The sequence below is a fragment of the Abramis brama genome, assembly GCF_963993115.1.
Source record: "Abramis brama genome assembly, chromosome: 22".
In the NCBI taxonomy this organism is placed as follows: domain Eukaryota; kingdom Metazoa; phylum Chordata; class Actinopteri; order Cypriniformes; family Leuciscidae; genus Abramis; species Abramis brama.
Genome location: NC_139984.1, coordinates 19,410,746 through 19,431,199, shown reverse-complemented (window position 1 = coordinate 19,431,199; position 20,454 = coordinate 19,410,746). Strand labels below are relative to the sequence as shown.

Here is a 20,454-nt window from a genome sequence, read left to right as displayed (position 1 = left end):
GTGTGTGTGTGTGTGTGTGTGGAGTAGTGTCCTACTTTGCAGTAGCTCTGTACATGTGACATTTAGTCTCAGAGAATTCAAACAAGTTGGAAAGAACTGCTTTAAGGCACTAGAATGTTGTTTGACCAGCTGACTAGTTATTTGTGTGTTTTAAAGAAGAGCTGAACATATATATATGAATTTACATGGAGTCACCAAATAGATTGAAATATGTCCATCTGCATGAATACTCATTAAGATGAAAGTATCAGAAGCATGTTTAACAGTACAAACAATATTTCCCATTATATGAAAAAAACACACACAAAAAATGGCAAAACATGGCATTAAAGGTGAGTCTAATTTTAGTGATCATCAATATAACCACATTCTGTCATTCCTCCATCCATTAATTTACTTACTGTTTCACATTAGCACAAATTATATAGGCTAATCATATTTTATTATTATAATATATCACACTTAAAATGGTTACATTATGTAGCCTACATTTTTAACTTTGTGGTTAAAAATACAGTAGGCTACTTTCTCTCAGCACTGCAACCTACTGGGAGATGTCCTACAACTCTTTATGCTCTTCCCCCCTCTGGTGGTTGGAAATAAAGAAATAAAGAAAATGAAATGCATCTTACCAAAACTATTAGTTCTGGTCCAGGTTACAGTATGCAACAGCATCCAAAACTGTACGAGTTGATATGCAGTGGGAATTAGATGACAGAAAGTTGCCTACTATTCATCTTCTAGATGTTGTAGAGACCCTCTCAATTTCCTTGTCTTACAGATGGTATAAAGCCTGACAAGGTAAAAAGACTGTTACAGTCGAAATATTCTTCTCTTAATAATCAAGGGGAAGCAGCAAGGAAGAAAATATACATTGTCCACTTAACACTAAATACCATCTTTCTCTGGGCAAATGTAGAACACTGGTACAGGTACTTCTCCAGATTATGGACCTTAATACACAAAAATACCAAGGAATTGCATATAATAATTCTCAATATCCTGTAATGCCTGTATACGATTTTGGCCCTCTATATATGTACCAATATGGTCCTTCTGGTAAAGCTGCCCGATTAAGGAAGTCTTGCTTGATAAGAAGACTTGTGAGGACATCAACACTCCGGCATCTGATAGTTAAAAACAATGGATCTCCAAGCTAATGTGAGTTTCACATAACATTCATCAAAAACTAAACCAGTAAGGCTTTCGTCACCGATGGTCAGAGAAGAAAAATGATATAAAAGATAAACATTCGCATTACTATATATTTCATACGCATTCATCAGCTGGTACAGTAGATGGCGATATATGCGTTATCCCTGTCACCTCATGTTACAGAAGAAGAAGATGCACGATTGCTGACAACGTAGCAATGTTTCTTTCCTGAACGCCTATCTGGTATCAGTCTGTGTGAAGTCTTGCGGTTGTCAGTTTGTCCTGCGTCTGTTTGTGTGTGTTATCGGAGTCCAGAGAGGGAGGACGTCGCTTTCAGGGCCATAAACCGCTCCAGTGACCAGCGTTTGGTCTCGAGTGGCGACGTGTACAGGAACTGCGCGATGTGCTGCACATAAACAGTCCGCTCACGGTGCATCAAATACATTAGGCCATTGGCTACTATTCATTCATCTGACATTTGATTTCCGGAAAGGACCTTTCAAACAGACGACTAGGTAAGTTGTTATGTATTTCCATTCACAAGTGGCATCTTTATTCGTTCAGCAGGTGTAAACATAATGTGCTGATTCAAATTTAATTCTAACTGATAAAACGGTAACCGATATAACTAACTGGTTAAATAATGAATTAATTGTTATACTTCTGCCAATTTATCACGGCATTGATTAGTAAAGCATTTGTATTTGATCTCATATTGAAAAAAAAAAAACCCAGCTGGTTTTAACTGGTCTAAGCTGTTTTTCCAGTCTTTTAATAGAAAGTGCGCATAATCCCTCTAAAACCAAAAAAAAAACAGCTTTGTCAGATTTGTTCATTATTTCACCAGTAAACTGCACTCTCATTGAATATGTTTAAGTCTTCTAATACTTGTTTTAATATTTTTTTTCTTAGGGTTTCAACAGCTGTTTATGACATTTATCAGTAAAACCATGTTTAACCGGAGAAGATCTCAGCTCAGCCACCTGGCAGTATTTGTGATGCTGGCTTTGAATGTTCAGGCCAGGCCAGCGAATATATCAGCATTAAAAGACAAACACCCCAGCAACAGTAAGGAGGACAACGAGATCCTTCCACCGGACCATCTTAATGGTGTGAAGATGGAGATGGACGGTCACCTCAATAAAGACTTTCATCAGGAGGTGTTTCTGGGGAAGGAGATAGAGGAGTTTGAGGAGGACTCAGAGCCCAGGAGGAACAGGAAGAAACTCATTGAAATCTTCACCAAGTAGGTGTACAGCTGTGGAAACAGTGAGATATTCCCATGACGTGCTTGGGTGTCATTCTAAAGGTATTTGTTACTTAACCCAATGAACAGTGAGCAATTATCGTATGTCATCCTGAACAATATAGTTGAAGATTTTCCGTATTGTGTTTGTGATATAAATCCGAGTGAAATGGAGAGTGAAAATTATCGACAAAGAAAAAACTGTGTTAGGCAGGGTTTTGGTTATGTCTGTCGGTTGTTGATTGGATGTAGGTAGAAAGGGGCATAGGATGAGCAAGTAAAATGATTGGAGTAAAGTTTTTAAATGAAACATGCATGGATGAATCTTTCACAATAAGATCAACAAGATGTATTTAAAAAGTTCATGTCAAAGTCCTGCACGGGTCCTGTTTAGTAAACCAAAACTTTTTCCTACATTGTGAACAATCTGCCCATAGAGGCTATTTTGTTGTGCATTTTTAATTATGCACATTTGTTCAAATCCCACCATAGGCTATACAGACGCTTAGAGGTCTCTATAAATTAAATGAACATAAAGCCAAAGATGAGCCTTTACTGTCATATAATATCGGTGATATTTTAGCAGATTTAAATGTGTCTGTCTCTCCTGAAACTCTTCAGTGTATTCTGTATGTGGCCGTTGATCCTCTTAGCAGCATGAAAGATACAACTTTTATTCAAGTTATCAACAGATTATATACAGAGAGCAAAAGTGATAACAAAAATATCTTTTGCACTACTTGCTGCATCATCAAACCTTTACTCTGTTTCTAGGGTGGATTTTAATAAAGACAGGAGCGTCAGTGCTAAAGAAATGCAGCGCTGGATCATGGAGAAGACAGAAGAACATTTTCAGGAAGCCGTCAGAGAAAACAAGATCAGTTTTCGTGCTGTGGACCCTGATCAGGATGGTAGGTGTATATTGTTATTTAGACCTGTGCCATATTGAAATTATATGTTAAGCATGTATATAGTTTTTGATTTCCGGAATGATGTTTTGATATCACATATCATCTGCTCTTTACTGTTTTGGTGATGTGAAAGATAAATTTGACCTGAATCTGCTCAATTTGTGCTCTCTCAGGACATGTAACGTGGGATGAATACCGTGTGAAGTTTTTAGGCAGCAAGGGTTTCAATGAGAAAGAAGTGGCTGAGAAGATCAAAAACAATGAAGAACTGAAATTGGATGAAGAAAGTAAGTTTTAATGTAGAAGGTGTATTTGTCTAGTATGGTATAGTACTCTTAGTTAAGCCATTTCTAATGATATAAATAAAACATGACCTCACCACAGCTCAGGAGGTTTTGGAGAGCTTGAAGGACCGCTGGTTCCAGGCCGATAACCCTCCAGCTGACCAGCTGCTGAATGAAGAGGAGTTCCTCTCGTTCCTGCACCCAGAGCACAGCAAAGGCATGCTCAGATACATGGTCAAGGAGATCGTCCGAGATCTTGGTAAGCAAAAAGTCATACCCAAGAAATGCAAACACATTTCTTGTGGTTCTTATTAGAGCTGCTTTATAGCGAATTCAAATTGAATCGAATTTGTTTCATAATTTATGAATTTTGCAACATCGTGACCAGTGTTGGTGGAACGCATTACAAGTAAGTAACGCGAGAATTGTTACGCGAGTATCAGATTACTTTTTTTAAGTAATGAGTAATGCAAGTAATCCTGTGTTTTCCCATGTATTGACTGACAGCTCTCCTGTCCCCTTGTTGAGAGAAATCGGGAGTAAGTTGTATAGGCGTTGTGTGTTCTTTGTAAACATGATGGTTATTGTAGTTCTAGTGAGAACATTTACTTAACTTACTTATCTTATCTTATAGTATAATGCTCTATATAAATAAAGGGGACTTGACTTAAAGTTTTAAATTCCTAAACAGATCAAGATGGAGATGGAAAGTTGACTCTTGCCGAATTTATCTCCCTCCCCATGGGAACTGTGGAGAATCAGCAGGCCCAAGATATCGATGACGACTGGGTTCGTGAAAGGAAGAAGGAGTTTGAAGACGTCATTGACGCTAACCATGATACGATTGTCACCATGGAAGAGTTGGAGGTTGGTTAACGGAAAAGAGCACTTTTTTTTTATCGGCTAATTTTAATGCATATTGGTCTCATATTGGCTGATATTCTCTCTGTCCCACAGGAGTACATGGACCCTATGAATGAGTACAATGCTCTGAATGAAGCCAAGCAGATGATTGCTGTGGCGGATGAGAACCAAAACCACAACCTGGAACTGGAGGAGATCCTTAAATACAGCGAGTACTTCACCGGCAGCAAACTCATGGACTATGCCCGTAACGTACATGAGGAGTTCTAAGACGGTCTCCTCAAGTCTTAATGAATAAGAATAGCATGTGTATATATCCCTAGAGTGTCGCTTCCCAGATTGGGATCATCAAGTGCTTTTGGGAATGTGTTTGTAACTGTACAAACCTGCAAGCCACAAAACCTTCTCTAATGTTGCAATGTGCAGGTATGACACATTAAGAGGACTCTGCCTTCATAATGTCATGTGATTTCCATATGAGCCCCATAAAGTCCTATGTAATTAATGTTAGACACTTTGTCACTTTCATTAAGTTTTGAGTGTTGATAATTAAGTGAAATGTCTGTATATGAGGATTGGTGAGGGGAAAGAGCGTTTTAAATTTCCATTGATTAAAAAAATAGATTTAATGTAAATAATGTAGCTAATTGGAGTGCCATAATATATAAATGTATTCATGTTTTGGGTGGGTTGCTTTTGACAGGGTTTGAGATTCCTGAGCTACAATGTGATATTTCCAAAGATGACGAGCCAGCAAAATGATTTGGGCGGTCATTTTGTGAAAACTGGAATAGCACTTCTATTCGAAATCATTAAATGCAAAGCAGTCAATATGTCAGATATGTGGAATAATATTAAAGGAATAATATTAAAAGGATAGTTCACCCAAAATGGACATTTTGTCAAGTTGTTCCAAACCTGTATGAGTTTCTTTCTTCCTTTGAACACAAAATAAGATATTTTGAAGAAACTCATAGAGGTTTGGAACAACTTGAGGGGGTGTAAGTGACAATTTTTGTGAACTATCCCTTTAATTGAGATTGCATAGGATAATGAATCTGTAAATATGTGACCCATTTGCATTTTTAAGAACCCTGTTATTCACAGTTTGTCGAAGTCATAAATGTATATAGCCTGAATATTATTTTATTACTTTTAAGAATTTAATTTACCCTGTTACCTTAGCAATCTCTTTCAATGAAATATAGTCAGTATAATAGAGCAGCTTATTCCCTGTTGACATTAATATTTCTCCATTGCACCTGTCTGAGAGTTTGTTAAAAGTGATGCAAAGTGATTTAAGTTAAACATAAAATAAATGCTTTGAGAGGAATTTGATTATTATAAACTATAATTTACCCTTTTTAAATTGTTATTAAAAATGGAAAGACCGTTATGTATTTTCTCGATTTGACAATAAAGTTTTATCAAAATACACATTTGCCTTAAAAAAAAAAGGCTAATGTGTCCTACTGACTACCTGTGTATAAATTTGACCTCAGTTCTGGTGGTAATCCCTTTTGAGCATGTTTTGGTAATAGTATTTTTTTATATATATCAACTCCCATTATGTGTTTTTCTGGATATTAAAATATAGCTGCTAATGTGTTAATCATTTTTGTACAGAACATTGATCATATATTACATTTATAGTGTGGAAGTTCAATTGAAAAAAGGGAGAGTGCTGAATGTCATGAAGCTTTTAAATGCATTGGTTTGCATTATATTGAAATATATTTTCATGTTCTGTATTTATGCTACAGTTTTCATAACTAATGCATGAAATTACATAACCTTTCAAATTACTTAAAGGTTACTGTGAACACTGGTAACACTTGAAATATTTGTTATAGATTAGAGAGGTAAAATTTGGGCTGATATTTTATTATAAAATGCAGTACAGTAATTGAAGTTCACTGTATATAAGTATTATTTTAGACATATTAAACTTTAATTGGTTACCTTGTATCTTTATTCTTGTATCTTTTTCTCAACTTCTTTCACCATAACATTTTATTTAGACATTCCAATTATTTATTGATACATATGGTGATATTTTATAAGAATATTCTACATCACTCATATGTTCTCACTGACTATTGTCTTAGTTTGAGGTGTGACTCTTGTGACATTTTTGTTTGGTTCAGTTCCTGTTGGGGGGAAGAAGCAAAGCAGATCACATCCTGTTCAAAACGAGATGGTCAACATTTTTAGAGTTGGTTAAATTCTCAGTTAATAAATTAAATATACTTATGAATGTTCTATACTTTTTTAATTTCATTTCTGAACTTCTCTAGCTTACACTGTACACTTACACTGGCTACTGTGAATACTACTGGCTCTTATGAAAAATTGCTTAGGTTATTTGAATAAAAATTGACTAAAATTGTTTAATCGATTGAATATAAATATTGAAAAGAATCTTCACAACAAATAGTCTATTATTTTTTTCACTTCCTGGAGTTTCTAGTTTAACCACAAGGAGGCAGAAAAGTGTCAAAATTCATTGAATGTTGGTATGAGCATCACGTGTGCATACAAACTCTACGACCCTAATAAATATTATTGCATGTTCTTTACACTTATCTACCGCAAAATCTGATTTACCTCCAGCTATTATTTGTTCTCATCTTAAAATCCATGCACAGCAGCAACGATTTTTGCAAGTATTACACATGCATGTAATTTCCACACTTAATGCATCTAATGAGCATCATGAGCATCCAGCTGGCAATCTTTAAATTATTAAAATTAGTGTTTTTTCTCTGTCCAGTAAATAAAACTGTCCCAAATGATGAAGTTTTAGCAGAGCCCTACTATAGGGTGTGGCATTGTGTAAAGAGCAGACAGACGGGTTTCAAGTACGGTGGTGGTAGAGAGCCTTTTTTTTTTTTCACTGCTAGTCTGTTATGTAAGGAGGGAGAGTCTTCCCACCTCCCCTCTCTGTTTTTGTTTTTCTCAATGAGCCAGGCTCTCCCTGACGCAGGCCCCTGCGCCTGTCCACTAGGCCCCTTTCCTGGAAACAGAGCCTGGCAGGGGCCACTCAGGGGCAGGTTTGGGGGTGGGGGGTGGGGGAGAGAGTGATTGTGGGAGGGGGTCTCCTTCCCCTTCCTGCAAATCACATGGCTCCAGACTTGAGTCTGAGCCTTGCAGAAACCTCAGATTTGGTCAATCTGGGCACAGCTCTCGTTGAGCATATGCGTTCAGGTCACTGAGTGCACGGACTGTAAGTCACTGAGGGTGGGGGGCTCTAGGCAGGATTAAGTAGCTTATATCCTGTTCACTGATTATTGATATGTACAAAGAGCCTGACGACTGAATGAATCCTGAAGATATCTCGGCATGTTGTGATACGATTGACTGTTTTGCACGTATCTTTTTAAAGTCTTTAATTTACAATTACTATGTTTACTGCAAGACAAGTGTTATTATGTTTACTTATAACATTACATTTAATGTTATACTATCAAAATAAACAAATATAAAATTGCTTCCACATTATATTATTTTATTATATTTGTATTATTATATTTATATTTTAAACTTTTAAAAATGTATTTATTTATTTTTAAATTTTTTGTTCACTTTTTTATCAAATAAATGAAGCTTTGGTCAGTCTTCTTTCAAAAACATCTAAAAAAATCCAACTTTTGAACAGTAGCGTATTTTATAATAAATTGAATGCATCTGATCACTATGTTTGATCACACAGCTTGTCAGTTTTCTTGTTTGCTTGTCTTGGTAAACACCAAAGATGCTTGAGCGTTAGGGAGCAGGTTCTAATTTCACCCTGTCCTTATTCAAGGCACCAATCCAGAATTGTAACCTTATAAAAACACAGGGCTAGGGCAAGTTCTAGGATTACAGTTTGGGTTTAATGTACTTTTTGCGGGCAGGTACAACTCCATGATGCTACTTCACTGATTTACCAAAGGGATCTACCTGGCTTCAGAAGATATCTGAGAGGAACAACTTCTTAAGAGCCCAGTATTAATTCTACAAGAGTCTTTGCACACATTTTTGCACTTTACGTATTGTTGCAAATGTAAATTGTGAGAAATGGAACGAGTAATGGAAATATCACGTTTTATGCCTTTCTCCTGTGAAAACAAATTACACAAAAGGACAATAATGAGTTGAATCATTCGAAGTTGCTCGTGAAAGCCAATGATTTCTATGATTACTTCTACCTTACAAGAGTGACTGTAATAATTTTTTCAACCAGCTTTTGCTGACTTAATTTCAATATTAAGTCATTTTAGAGAGCGCCCGCATCTCGATTCGTGTTAATTCAAGATAGAGCTTCATTAACTGTCATTTTATCTCTCAGCTTTGACCTCTGAGGAATGCTTAGTCGACAGGACAAACAAGGGCCACTGTCTACAGTAAGGAAGTGGCGTTAAAGTTTCAGTAACACATAAAAGCTTTAATTTGCAATGAACCGATAAAGTGTCGTTACATTTTTAAAAAAAGTAACATTTATTAATGATACAGAATTTAAAAAGCTTCTCTTAATCCATAAAAGCATATTTTGGTGTCTTCTTATTTTCTTTATTTCCTTCTGTAAAAAATATTTGTTTGAAATAGTTTGATATTGTGATGTGTAAACCCAAGGGCTCTTTGGTGATCCCATGCCTTCCATTTGTTACGGCCGACTCGAGGCCGCAACAATATAGGGAAATCAAAACAAAAGATCGATATAATGAATAAGGTGTATTACATAATTCTAAGGGTTTCACAAAGTGCAATAATAAAAGTTATGCCATCTGAAATGTCCCAAAATGCCGACAGGCACTAGATCCCGTTTTAGTGAGGAAACAAGAGGCCAGCCGTAGATGATGTCACCTCTCCGTACGCCCCCCTAAGCCCCCACGCCCCCCCAAGCCCCCACGCCCCCCCATGCACGGAACCAAAACACATATATCTCCACCTCCTAATTTGAATCAGGTGTTCCTCATCTCCGCTGCCACCTACAAAACCAAGAGAAATACATAAACCCAAAAATACAAAGAAAACAAAACACACCCACACCCATAACACATTGCAGAATTGCAAAAACACTTTTTCAAAAGCAGAACATGTTTTGGAACTCTCCGGCTTACACTTATTTTAGTCACATATCTGACAACTTCCACATTTCTGTAAACAGTTCTTGTTTATATCTTGGTTTTGTGGTATAGAATTGGTCCCGTTTGGGAATATAATAGATTTCCAACATAGGAGTTTTGGGCAGTACTCAGGCTGGTAAAAAGTCTGTGGCTCTTTTATCACTTACATTTACCATTCTCTACCTCTGTTCGCTTGATTGAAAGACAAAAAAATGATAGAAATAAGGGCGTACAACTTCCATTTCTGTTTGAAAACATGCATTACAATATGCTGTCTCGACTAATAAACAAATGTGCAACATTCATGCAAATTATTAATTGCAGTAAATGCAGCTGCACATTTTTTTGGACATAATTAGTTGCATCATTAAATTAGCACCTAAATGGGTTGTGCTAGGCATTACACAGGGAAATTAGGGCGGGTCAAAAGTCATTCAACTTTCATAGTTCAGAAATTATGCATCTTTTTTTCACACAGCTGACAATGACGGTTTTACAATGGTGCCTTGGCCAACTATGTTTCAAATCATGACATGAAATGTTGTCAAAGTAATTTAATATTTAATTACTTGATTAACGAAAAGATTTTTAGTAATGTCATACTTCATAACCTAAAGGAATTCTCATGCTGGAATCAAAATTACACTTGTATTAATTTGAGTAATTAAAATAAATTATTCAGCACTCAATTTATTTGTATTATTCAAACCAACTTTGATTGAGATATAATTTGATTGGGCTTCAGTTTATTTATTTATTAATACACTAAAATGGCACTTTGTCTTTTAATACAAATTGTCTTTTAATGTTAGACTAATGTTTTTTTTTTTTATTAAATTACCTATTTTAGCACAGAAACTTCAGGTCAAATAGCCTTCATTAATCCTCATCCTCATCATCACAACTACAGTGATGAGGAGGATCAGTAGGAAAATGGGTGGATTAGGTGTGATGCTATATTTGAAAACAAATATTACAAATTAAATCGCATCACTCATTTTCTTTGCTATTCCCTCATTATTAAATTAGCATTCCGACACTGTAATTTAGATTTAATAGGACTACATCTTCTGAATACTGATTTGTGACAAAACCAGCACTGGAATGTTTTCGGTGTGGAGTGTGCAGAACAGAAGAATGCTTCAGCTACTCCCACTTCCTGGTGATCCAATCCGAAACGACCAGCTGTTTCAAGGCGCCCCTCCGAGTCCGTCCAAAGCAAAACAATACACGGAAAAACAAAAAATCGTCAATTATCGACTATTTTCGCTTCTTATCTTATTAAATTATACATCTGAGCGAATTGATCGTGTCTTTTAAAAAAAGGCTATTTTGGATCTACCCCAGTTACGGGGTTGTTTATCTGTAGTAAGGGGAACTTGAAACCGTCCTTGCCCCATGTCCTCGGTTGTTTTTCTTCTTTCGCCTGGATTCTCCATGTTGTTGGAGAAAAAGTGAGGGCTTTACCTAGACCAGAGGGGGCTATGGATAAATATACGAGCGATAAAGTAACCGAGACGCGAATCCTAGAAAATAGCAGATAAGATAAAACAAAAACAAAGTGGCATGCCCCTCCCATATGGAAGAGAATAGAAGGCGGGAATAAATAAATATCAAAATAATTTGTCGCCGTAGGTCTGAGATATTTTTGTGCGAACTGAAATTATTCATTTCAAGCCTCGCTAGCTTTTAATGCCACTAAATGCGGACCGACTGTTTGTCGCTGGAAAAGGTTGGTTGGACGTTAAGGGCTGTGCGTTTGTTAGATGGAAAGTTCTATCATCACTCAAGTGCAGAGAGAGGATTCTCGGTTGTCTTCGAAAACAGGTAGGCAATGCGCTGTCACATACTAAATGGTGATGTTTCCGCGCTGTCATTTCTAACGATCACATATTGGCCATTTTCGCGGCACACTGTTCGATGTGCGATTCGAACATGTTCGATGCTCGCACTGTGTGACAGTTATTTGTCATATTGAGCTGATTGACATGTCACAGTCGCGAGCGGAATTCGTTAAGTTCCAACCGATGAAACTTAACGAATTCCGCTCCAAACAGCGAAATGTAAATAAGATCAATATCGCATTTCAGGATATATATATATATATTTGTCTTTCATTGTAGCGTACTTAAGATAAATATCAGCGTAACTTCATTTTATTATTATTTACATGTTTTGCTGTTACAGTCAGGCATTGCTGAATGTTTACGTAATATGATCAGTTTTTAAAAGGATTTTAGACGACCTGCAGAAATCTGACATGCTTTTCTCGCTATATTTTTTTTCTTTTTATTTGGTAATTGATGTATATTAATAAATTATTATTTTCTATTTGTTTATTTCGATTTTAATTTATTTACACGATTGATTGTGGTGTTTTTAAAGCAAACATGTAACCAATGTTTCACGTTAAGACACTGTTGTTTCCTCTTCTGTGGACGTCGTTTCAACGCTTGGTTAATGGATAATTTGAGTGACATGTTGTTTTAACGTTTTGCGGATTGTGTTTCAAAAACATTTTCTGTTTAATCTACTTACCTACACTCGCGTATCTCACGCTCTTTCTGAAGTAAAACTGTACAAAATATCGAGCTGAAATGTGAAAAACATCGGCCTAATGGAGAGCGCAAGGTGCCGCGCTGGAATGCACAACACACCCCTCACAGCAGCACACGCCCTCCATCTGCCGCGCGACGCTACCATTACACACACACACACACACACACACACACGTTCAAACCTTAACGGTTAATGAAGGCCTTATCTAGATGTTTAACGAGTAGAGGCCACAGTGTTATGCGGAAAATAACCATTATGCGGAAAGTAACCATTTTGTACGTTAACCCCTTACTTACTACCTGGCGGGTCAGTCTATCTCCTCGCGGTGTTTTGACCAGTGTTTTTCTCATGTCTCGTCAATATGCGCAGAGCTGTGCGCTTATTTTAGATCTGACGCAAATACGATATCAACAGTATGACCATACTTAACTGATGTCAATTAGGCTGTTATTACAGATGTTTACGATCTCTGAACTAGTGAATTACGAGCTGCCATAACGTTGGGAAAATAGCCAAGCCAAGTCTGCACAAATTCCTTGAAGACCCCCTTGAACTCAGTTTGTACTTGATGGCATCAAGTGTCCAGTGTGACCTTTTTTGTGGCCATAATAGCAAAGGCTCAGGAATTATGGTGCTCAGGATGTGAACAGATGCATTAGTGCAAATGTAAGACAAATTAATATAAAAAGGTTAAATCAATTTACAAATATAGTTTAAAACATATGTGCTATTTAGTTTATAAGACAATCTTTGTATTCATGATAGTTTCACACACACACACACACACACACACACACACATATATATATATATATATATATATTATAACATTTTGTGCAAATATTTTGATTCAATAGCTCTGAAACGGTCAAGTGGTGTAACCATGTAAAAAGAACTACATTCTGTCTTTTCACCTTGCATATACATGAGTACTCAACTTCAAAAACATTTTCAAAGATATTTTTCAAGGCAAAAATATAAATGTATGAGTCATGTTGAATATCAAAAAAGTGCTTAAAAATGGTCTGAAGTATTTTTTTAACAAATGAAATGGCTGCAATTCACAGTCTAAAGGGGTCCTCTGTTGTATGACATGACGACAAAATGGCTTCTCACTGTCTGTTAGAAGTTTTTCAAATATTAATAATATTATTTTGGAGAAATAATAATAAATATTTATGCCTAATTTTAAGAATTTAATCTTTTTAATGAGACTATTTTCTTTTTTACGATCTTTAGAGTTTCACTACCTAGACGTGTTTTTTTTTTTACCTTAACCCCCACGAATCAATATCAACGAATATCAAAATTCATTTTAATTCAGAAATTGAAAACATGAAAATATCATAGAAGCCATGTATTCAAGCCATTTTTTTGAATAACAGAATAGATCTGTTCTACGTCATCATTGACCCCCTCAAACAGATAGCCTACCAAATGCAAAGAATAATTGTGATGTTTATGTAAAGTTGTGTATATATATTTGCTATAGTACCTTGTGGAATTAGATTAATTGACTTTGTTGAATATATTGCATTAATAGTATTCAAATCAAGCAAGTACTCTGGTTTAGAAATTTGTAATGACCTTTATGTCTTAGCTTGTCATTAGCTGAGTATCCATCAGCTATGGTTTTGTTGTACATCATAACCGAGTGAAAATGCAATCCATGAATATAGGCAATGAAAATCAATACTTAGCTGAAATATAATGGTCAGACAATATGGATGTTTTTCAACAACCAATACTGAGGCTGATATCTAGAGATCAGGGTGACAGACGGGCGATGTAACGCCAAATATACGTAATTCAATTTAATGATAACAAATTGTACTATCCAAAGACAGATATTCTCAAAATGACCAAATCTTTTATTAACCTCATTGAAAATGCGGTCTGTCACTATATACTGATTGTGCTCTGAGAGCTCAGTGAATTCTTACTTTGAGCATTTTTAATCAGGAAAACCATTTTGATATTTAACTAAGTGCATTAGAAATGTGTTCAGTTTAGGCCAGTGCTCAGGCAACAATCTGAATGCCTGAAAAATCGCTTCCATATGTATTGGTAATGCGTTATGTCTAAAAACGATTTGTTGCAGACCAAATCTAAGACATTTTGTCTAGGAAAACATTGCTGCTGTTATGCCAGTGTTAGATACTTGCAACACAACTGAGAAAAAAAATCTAATTTAGCTGGTCCAATTATAAATATCAAGAACATGTTATTGTTTTCTTAACAGATTCCTTGGACTCCAGTTACACACAATCCCTTGAAACTCAAATCCGTGCTTGCCATTTAATTCGCCATGTAGATTTTTATTATCTAGGAAAATAGATGACAATTCACTGAGGATGAAATTAGTAACTGCTAGATTTATAGCAGTTTTCTTTTGTACATCTGCCTTTTGGGAAATTGATTTTTATTTTATTTATTTTTTAAACGCACTCTCATTTGATCAGATCTGAGCAGAAGTGTAATAGCTAGAAACACTGACCACTTAAAAGCTTTTAACAGAACCTTTGACGGTCCTTAACAAAAGCTTGTCAATATCGCTTGATCCTCATGTGACAAATGTTTTCAAGAAAGTGCATTTGAATTCATGGATACATTTTCCTTGCACTCCATTTCCTGAGTCCTTTTGTTAAGCAGGGCGTTATCAGAGAGTGTACAGATGGGCAAATACAGCACAGAGTAAATGATGACGAAGGAGGCCATTTTCTCTCATCCTCCCTCTGCTGTGCATGCTGCTCGTATGTTACATAAGATGATTCCTATGGCTACATAAGTCCCCATAGGGAACAAGAGGGAGAAGAAGTGCCTGGGATCAGCCCCTGCTCATGTTATGGTCAATTCCTTCAGCTGAGAAAAAAAAAAAAGAAAGAAAAGATTACCAGTACTGAAGTTACATCACCATAGGAATAAAAACAGATTCTAATCACTGCATGGCGTACTTTCATGTTGCAAGAGCATTTATGGGCATTTTTTCATTTTTGCTTCTTGGGAATCTCAACAGGCATGTCTGAACAAAATCATGTTCCTCTTACATGCACATATTTGCGAGCAAAAATATGCAGAAATATGAAAATATGCAAGGAGCCCCTCTGTAATGCACAACCAAGCTCGCTACAGATGTTGCGTTACAAAACATTGGTCTTATTTCCGTGGATAGGAGTTAAGTCTGTGGCGTATGCACTTTTCTGCCAGGCTCTTCTGTGATGAAATGGCAGGAGTGGCGTGTGTGTGTGTGTGTGTGTATGTTTTGCTCTAAAGGTACAGCAGAAATGTGTGGGCTTTCCCGCCCTCTGAGATTATATAACATATACCAGCCGTAGCCAGCAGTCTCATTTAAAACAGATTTTCTGTTTCTGTGCAACGTGTGCCATCTCTGGAGAGGGGCGGCTGAGCATTTGGTCATTTTGATGTTGATAGGCGCCACATTTACTGACCAAAACATACATTTCATTCCAGTGCTCTGAATTATTTAAAAGATCCGTCAAGCCTCAGTGGCGCATTCGATGCAAATGTACCTAGCTGATTGGCGAATGCGAATTCAAGTTTTGTTTGTCGTCTATTGGAGGCTAAAGTGGTTAATTGAAAATATTTATTAACATTTACTAATGTACTCTGGGTGGGGTTTGACAGCACTTAATGGGATTCAAGTGGGATTGTTTTATAAACCACGCAACATGAGCCTTTTTATGCTATGTTTATGCACGACAATTATCAGCAGGACTAATATATGCAAATTATGCATTTAAAAAGGGTTTTATTGTTTCCAAACAGATCAGGTGAATAAAAACTCGCCTCGGAAACCTGGAAGTCGGAATATCTTCAAAAAGCTCATCTGTTGCCTTCGAGCTCAAGATGCCCAACTGCCAACGACACCTTCCCATGATGCCTTGCTAGCGCCCGAGGACAATGGGACCATTGCCAAAGTATTATATGAATCATTAATCAACACTTTTTGTTAGTTTATATACTTGACACATAAAACAAATTAAGATTAAGTAGATTTGTAATATGTTCCACTTTACATTGGTAAATTGTAGATGCCTGTTTTTTTAATAAATATTATTATTTTTACATTTGTAAATTTGTTAAATTAATACCAATTCATATTCAATGAAATATTTCATCACATATATTTGGGTAGATTAATACAAAATATTAAATTTAAAAACATTATTTATCATCTGGATGTGTAAAATGATATGTACTTTGCATACAAGTATAACAAATAGTCCCTTTATTTATTTTTTTGTGAATCAAATATACATTTTTCTTGGTGTTGCTGATCCTCTGTGTGTTCTGGTCTCACCTGTAGATACCAGGAGAGCGTCTGCTGCCAGAAGTGACCTCTCAGGACCAGGGGAAGATCTGTGTGGTCATAGATCTGGATGAAACACTGGTGCATAGCTCCTTTAAGGTACACCCTGTAACACTGATTAATATTGTAATTTTGACGATTTAAGGACTGAATTGTAACTGAATATTTCAGAATAGATAACCATAACATGTGCATGTAAACAACAGGGTTAATAACAGTTTCTCACCCCAGCAATGTTCTTAACCATATCCACATTGTGTTTTTGTAGCCAATAAGCAATGCCGATTTCATTGTGCCTGTGGAGATTGAGGGGACCACACACCAGGTGAGATCTGATAAATGTTTGTGTATGTGAGAAACACCCTGCCAGTGCGCATTGACTTGAAGTGTGCAGGACATCTGCTTGAGGAAACAGTGGAGATGTTGTTCTATATTCAAAAGTGAATGATGAGCACCATCTGCTGGACTGATGTGAGAACAACACTTCAGCAGTGGAGGAGGATTGCGACGTCATGTTGTGTACAACCACAAGAGACAATATTTGCCATTGGAAAATAATATATATTTATATTTGCCCATTGATTTTTTGTTTGTTTGTTTAACTCCCAAAACTAGAAAAAATCAGTGTTAGAATACTTCTGTTTTTAAAAAGTGGAGATTGAACTCACATTAAAATATTCCTAAACCTTTGTTGTTCTCGCCCACTTTTCATGGAAAACCTGCATTTGGCCTCTGCCTGGTTCAAGTAATCCAGGATAGGTTAGTTCCCACTAGTACGGCCTATTCTTGATTACTTGTTTCAGGAGGAGGCTACGAGCAACAGCACTCGACGCGCTCAACATTTTGTGATTTGTTCAATTAAAAAAAAAACTACATTTGACTCTGAAGTCTCTACTCTTTAAGAGGTGTGTTAAAATACATTTGTCTCATATACAACAAACTCATCTGTGTTTTAGGTGTATGTGTTGAAGAGGCCATACGTGGATGAGTTTCTCCAGAGGATGGGAGAACTGTTTGAATGTGTTCTGTTCACTGCTAGCCTTGCTAAGGTATCAAAACATGCGTCACATCTCACGTTTCTTTAGGAAAATGGTAGAAATTGCTTACTAGATGCTGGTTAGTTAGTGTTATAGAGTTATGCCCTTGTAGTGTCAGATTGATTTTCTTCTCCAGTATCAAGTTTTCCTTAACCCATCCCTCCTTCTCCCCGTTCATGGCTCTGGTAGTATGCAGACCCCGTGACCGACCTGCTGGATCAGTGTGGCGTGTTCCGGACGCGGCTGTTCCGTGAATCTTGCGTGTTCTATCAAGGCTGCTATGTTAAAGACCTGAGTCGCCTCGGCCGTGAGCTCCACAAAACCCTGATCCTGGACAACTCCCCTGCCTCATACATCTTCCACCCTGAAAATGCTGTAGGTTTCACTGTCCTGCTGTGTAGATTCTCCCTCTTGCTATTTAACACTTGTTTATTTTGCTGTATTTGACATATCCAGTAGAGTCCAAAAGTCGATAGATAGATATATATATATATTGATATATATATATATATATAGATAGAAGTACCATATATATATATATATATATAATATATATATATATATATATATATATATATATATATATATACACACACACACACACACACACACACACACATATATGGTAATACTTTTATTTAAGCAAGGATGCATTAAATTGTTCAAAAAAGTGACAGTAAAGACAGTTACAAAAGATTTCTATTTTAATTAAATGCTTTTCTTTAAACTTTGCTTTTCAAAAAAAAAAAAAAGAATCAACCATTTTGATGTAGATCCGTGGAAATATCAATGCTTTTGCAAATAATGCAAATAATTTAAAAAAATGTATTATGCAACAAAGCACATATGGATTATTCAGACGTTTCGGCAATTAGCCTTCTGACGAAACACTTGAATAATTCAGATGTGCTTTGTTGCATAATAAAAAATAATAATAATTTGTTAAGACACACGCGAATGCAGATCTTTTGTTTTTTCTTTGCCATCACAGGAAAACAAAAAAAAATTCAAATGTAAAAATATGTTCAAATAGAAATCAGTTTGATTTAAATTGATCAGAAATCATTTGAAATTGTAATAGTAGTACTGTTTTTGACAGTATTTTGATCAAATAAATGCAAGAAAAACAACAAACCTTTATATATATATATCAGAGAGAGAGAGAAACAAATATATATTGTATTCTAATATATATTTTTCTTTTTTAAGTACAAAATATATATCCTTTATATTTATATTATATATATATATATATATATATATATATATATATTTATCAAACATGTATGTTAACAAATGTTCAAAAGTTTTGAAATTATATTCAGAATGCCTTTTATCAAAATGATAAAACAGATTTTCAATGCTGTCTTAGTCTTTTGGACCCTGCTGTATATGTAACAAAATATTGTTGTTTCACCATCTGAAATGTACATTTAATTTACCAAATGCACTAATATAACGATCTTCCTGCTTCTAGAATACATAAACCCAACAGATTTAAATAAGCCCAACATGATTATATTACCATTAACCCAGTAAGCTACTGGCGTATAATAACCTGTGTGTGCCTTTAACAGGTTCCTGTCCTCTCCTGGTTCGATGATTCGGAGGACACTGAGCTGCTTCACCTCATCCCAGTATTTGAAGAGTTAAGTCAGGCTGATGATGTCTACAGCAGACTCGAACAACTCAGGGGTCCATAATCCCTACACCGCCAGACCAGGGCAAACCTCCATGTGTAGCACTGACTGCCAATCACACACAAGCGGCTCATATGACAGTAGACTCCGCCTTCTGACCTGAAAACAAACACCAAAGCTCATAATTCTGCTCAGCACAAAGTGGATGCGGTTTTGCTACATGGTTTGAGGGACCATAAACAGTTAGTGATGATAAATATCGGGGTCAGAGGCCAGCTTTGACTCAGTCATTGAGCTTGCCTTTTGCAATAACAATTTACAGATTTTATATTCCTTTTTTACTTTTCTATTTTTTTTTGTTATTCGTTTATTTTTTGTGTTTATGATGACATCCTTTGGGAGATTAAACAGATTGCAGGGTCTAATTAAGTTATCGGTAAGCCGCAACAGTGAAGCTGAAGCACAAGTTCCAGGCCAGTCTCTCTATGCAAGTTCTACCTGAACTCGTCTTCACACTTTTTTTAATCTTCAGCATTCATAATCACTTTAAAGGAAAACAAGTGTTGCTAATGTATTCCAGAGAAATGCCACAAATGGAATACACATTGTTTTATCCAACATGCTATGCATAGTTTTTCCATAAATGCAAATGTGACACCAAGCACCCATACATCTTTGTTGTCTTATTACTTTAGGCCTTGTTTAAACTGCACAGTTTTCTACTGTCGCCGAGATGCGTTAACATGGCATTAAAATACCTGTTTTTAACACTGTTTCATGTGAATTACAACTACATACCTTCCTGTATTCATCTTAAAGTGACCTTATCTATCTGCTTCAAGTGTACTTGATGGGGTTTTATTATATGTGAGGAGCAGAATTAACACCACAGAATGAACCAAAGAGATTTATCTTGTTCAGTTACTGTCCTTCTCTCTGCTGTATTTATGCAGACAATTACTTGTGCTGTCATTTATGTGTATATTTGGTTGAACTTGAAAATCTTTGTATGATACATCTTTGAACTTGAAAATGTCCATCTTTGTATGATCTGTTGATGCAGACCAGATGCTCAACCTCTGTGCTTCATCTTATTTAAACATGATCATGTTTATATTATAGTTTGTTTTTACTGTAGCACAAATATTCAAAATGGCCATGATTTTTATAAACACAGCCAAGTGTTCGAAGGGCAGATTATTGCCTTTTGGTTAAAAATTTGCCCTGATAAGGACTGTGTTGTCACATTTTTGACTTTTGTATTGCTGACAATAAAAAAAATTGTGCAACATGTAATTGTTTTCTCAGTATTTTCTCATT

General features: G+C 36.0%; 2 protein-coding genes across 2 annotated transcripts; both read left to right on the top strand.

The window, feature by feature from the left end:
- Positions 1-1,303: 1,303 nt before the first annotated feature.
- Positions 1,304-6,426, top strand: sdf4 (stromal cell derived factor 4). The gene is made up of 7 exons (XM_084099011.1): positions 1,304-1,670; positions 2,068-2,401; positions 3,176-3,312; positions 3,486-3,599; positions 3,697-3,855; positions 4,288-4,463; positions 4,554-6,426. Exons 2-7 carry the CDS (start codon positions 2,085-2,087, stop codon positions 4,728-4,730), a joined length of 1,080 nt encoding a protein of 359 aa, XP_083955137.1. The 5' UTR covers positions 1,304-1,670; positions 2,068-2,084; the 3' UTR covers positions 4,731-6,426.
- A 4,311-nt stretch (positions 6,427-10,737) lies between these two features.
- Positions 10,738-20,430, top strand: ctdsp2 (CTD (carboxy-terminal domain, RNA polymerase II, polypeptide A) small phosphatase 2). The gene is made up of 7 exons (XM_084098706.1): positions 10,738-11,395; positions 15,914-16,065; positions 16,455-16,556; positions 16,726-16,782; positions 17,414-17,506; positions 17,684-17,869; positions 19,072-20,430. Exons 1-7 carry the CDS (start codon positions 11,335-11,337, stop codon positions 19,195-19,197), a joined length of 777 nt encoding a protein of 258 aa, XP_083954832.1. The 5' UTR covers positions 10,738-11,334; the 3' UTR covers positions 19,198-20,430.
- Positions 20,431-20,454: the final 24 nt, after the last annotated feature.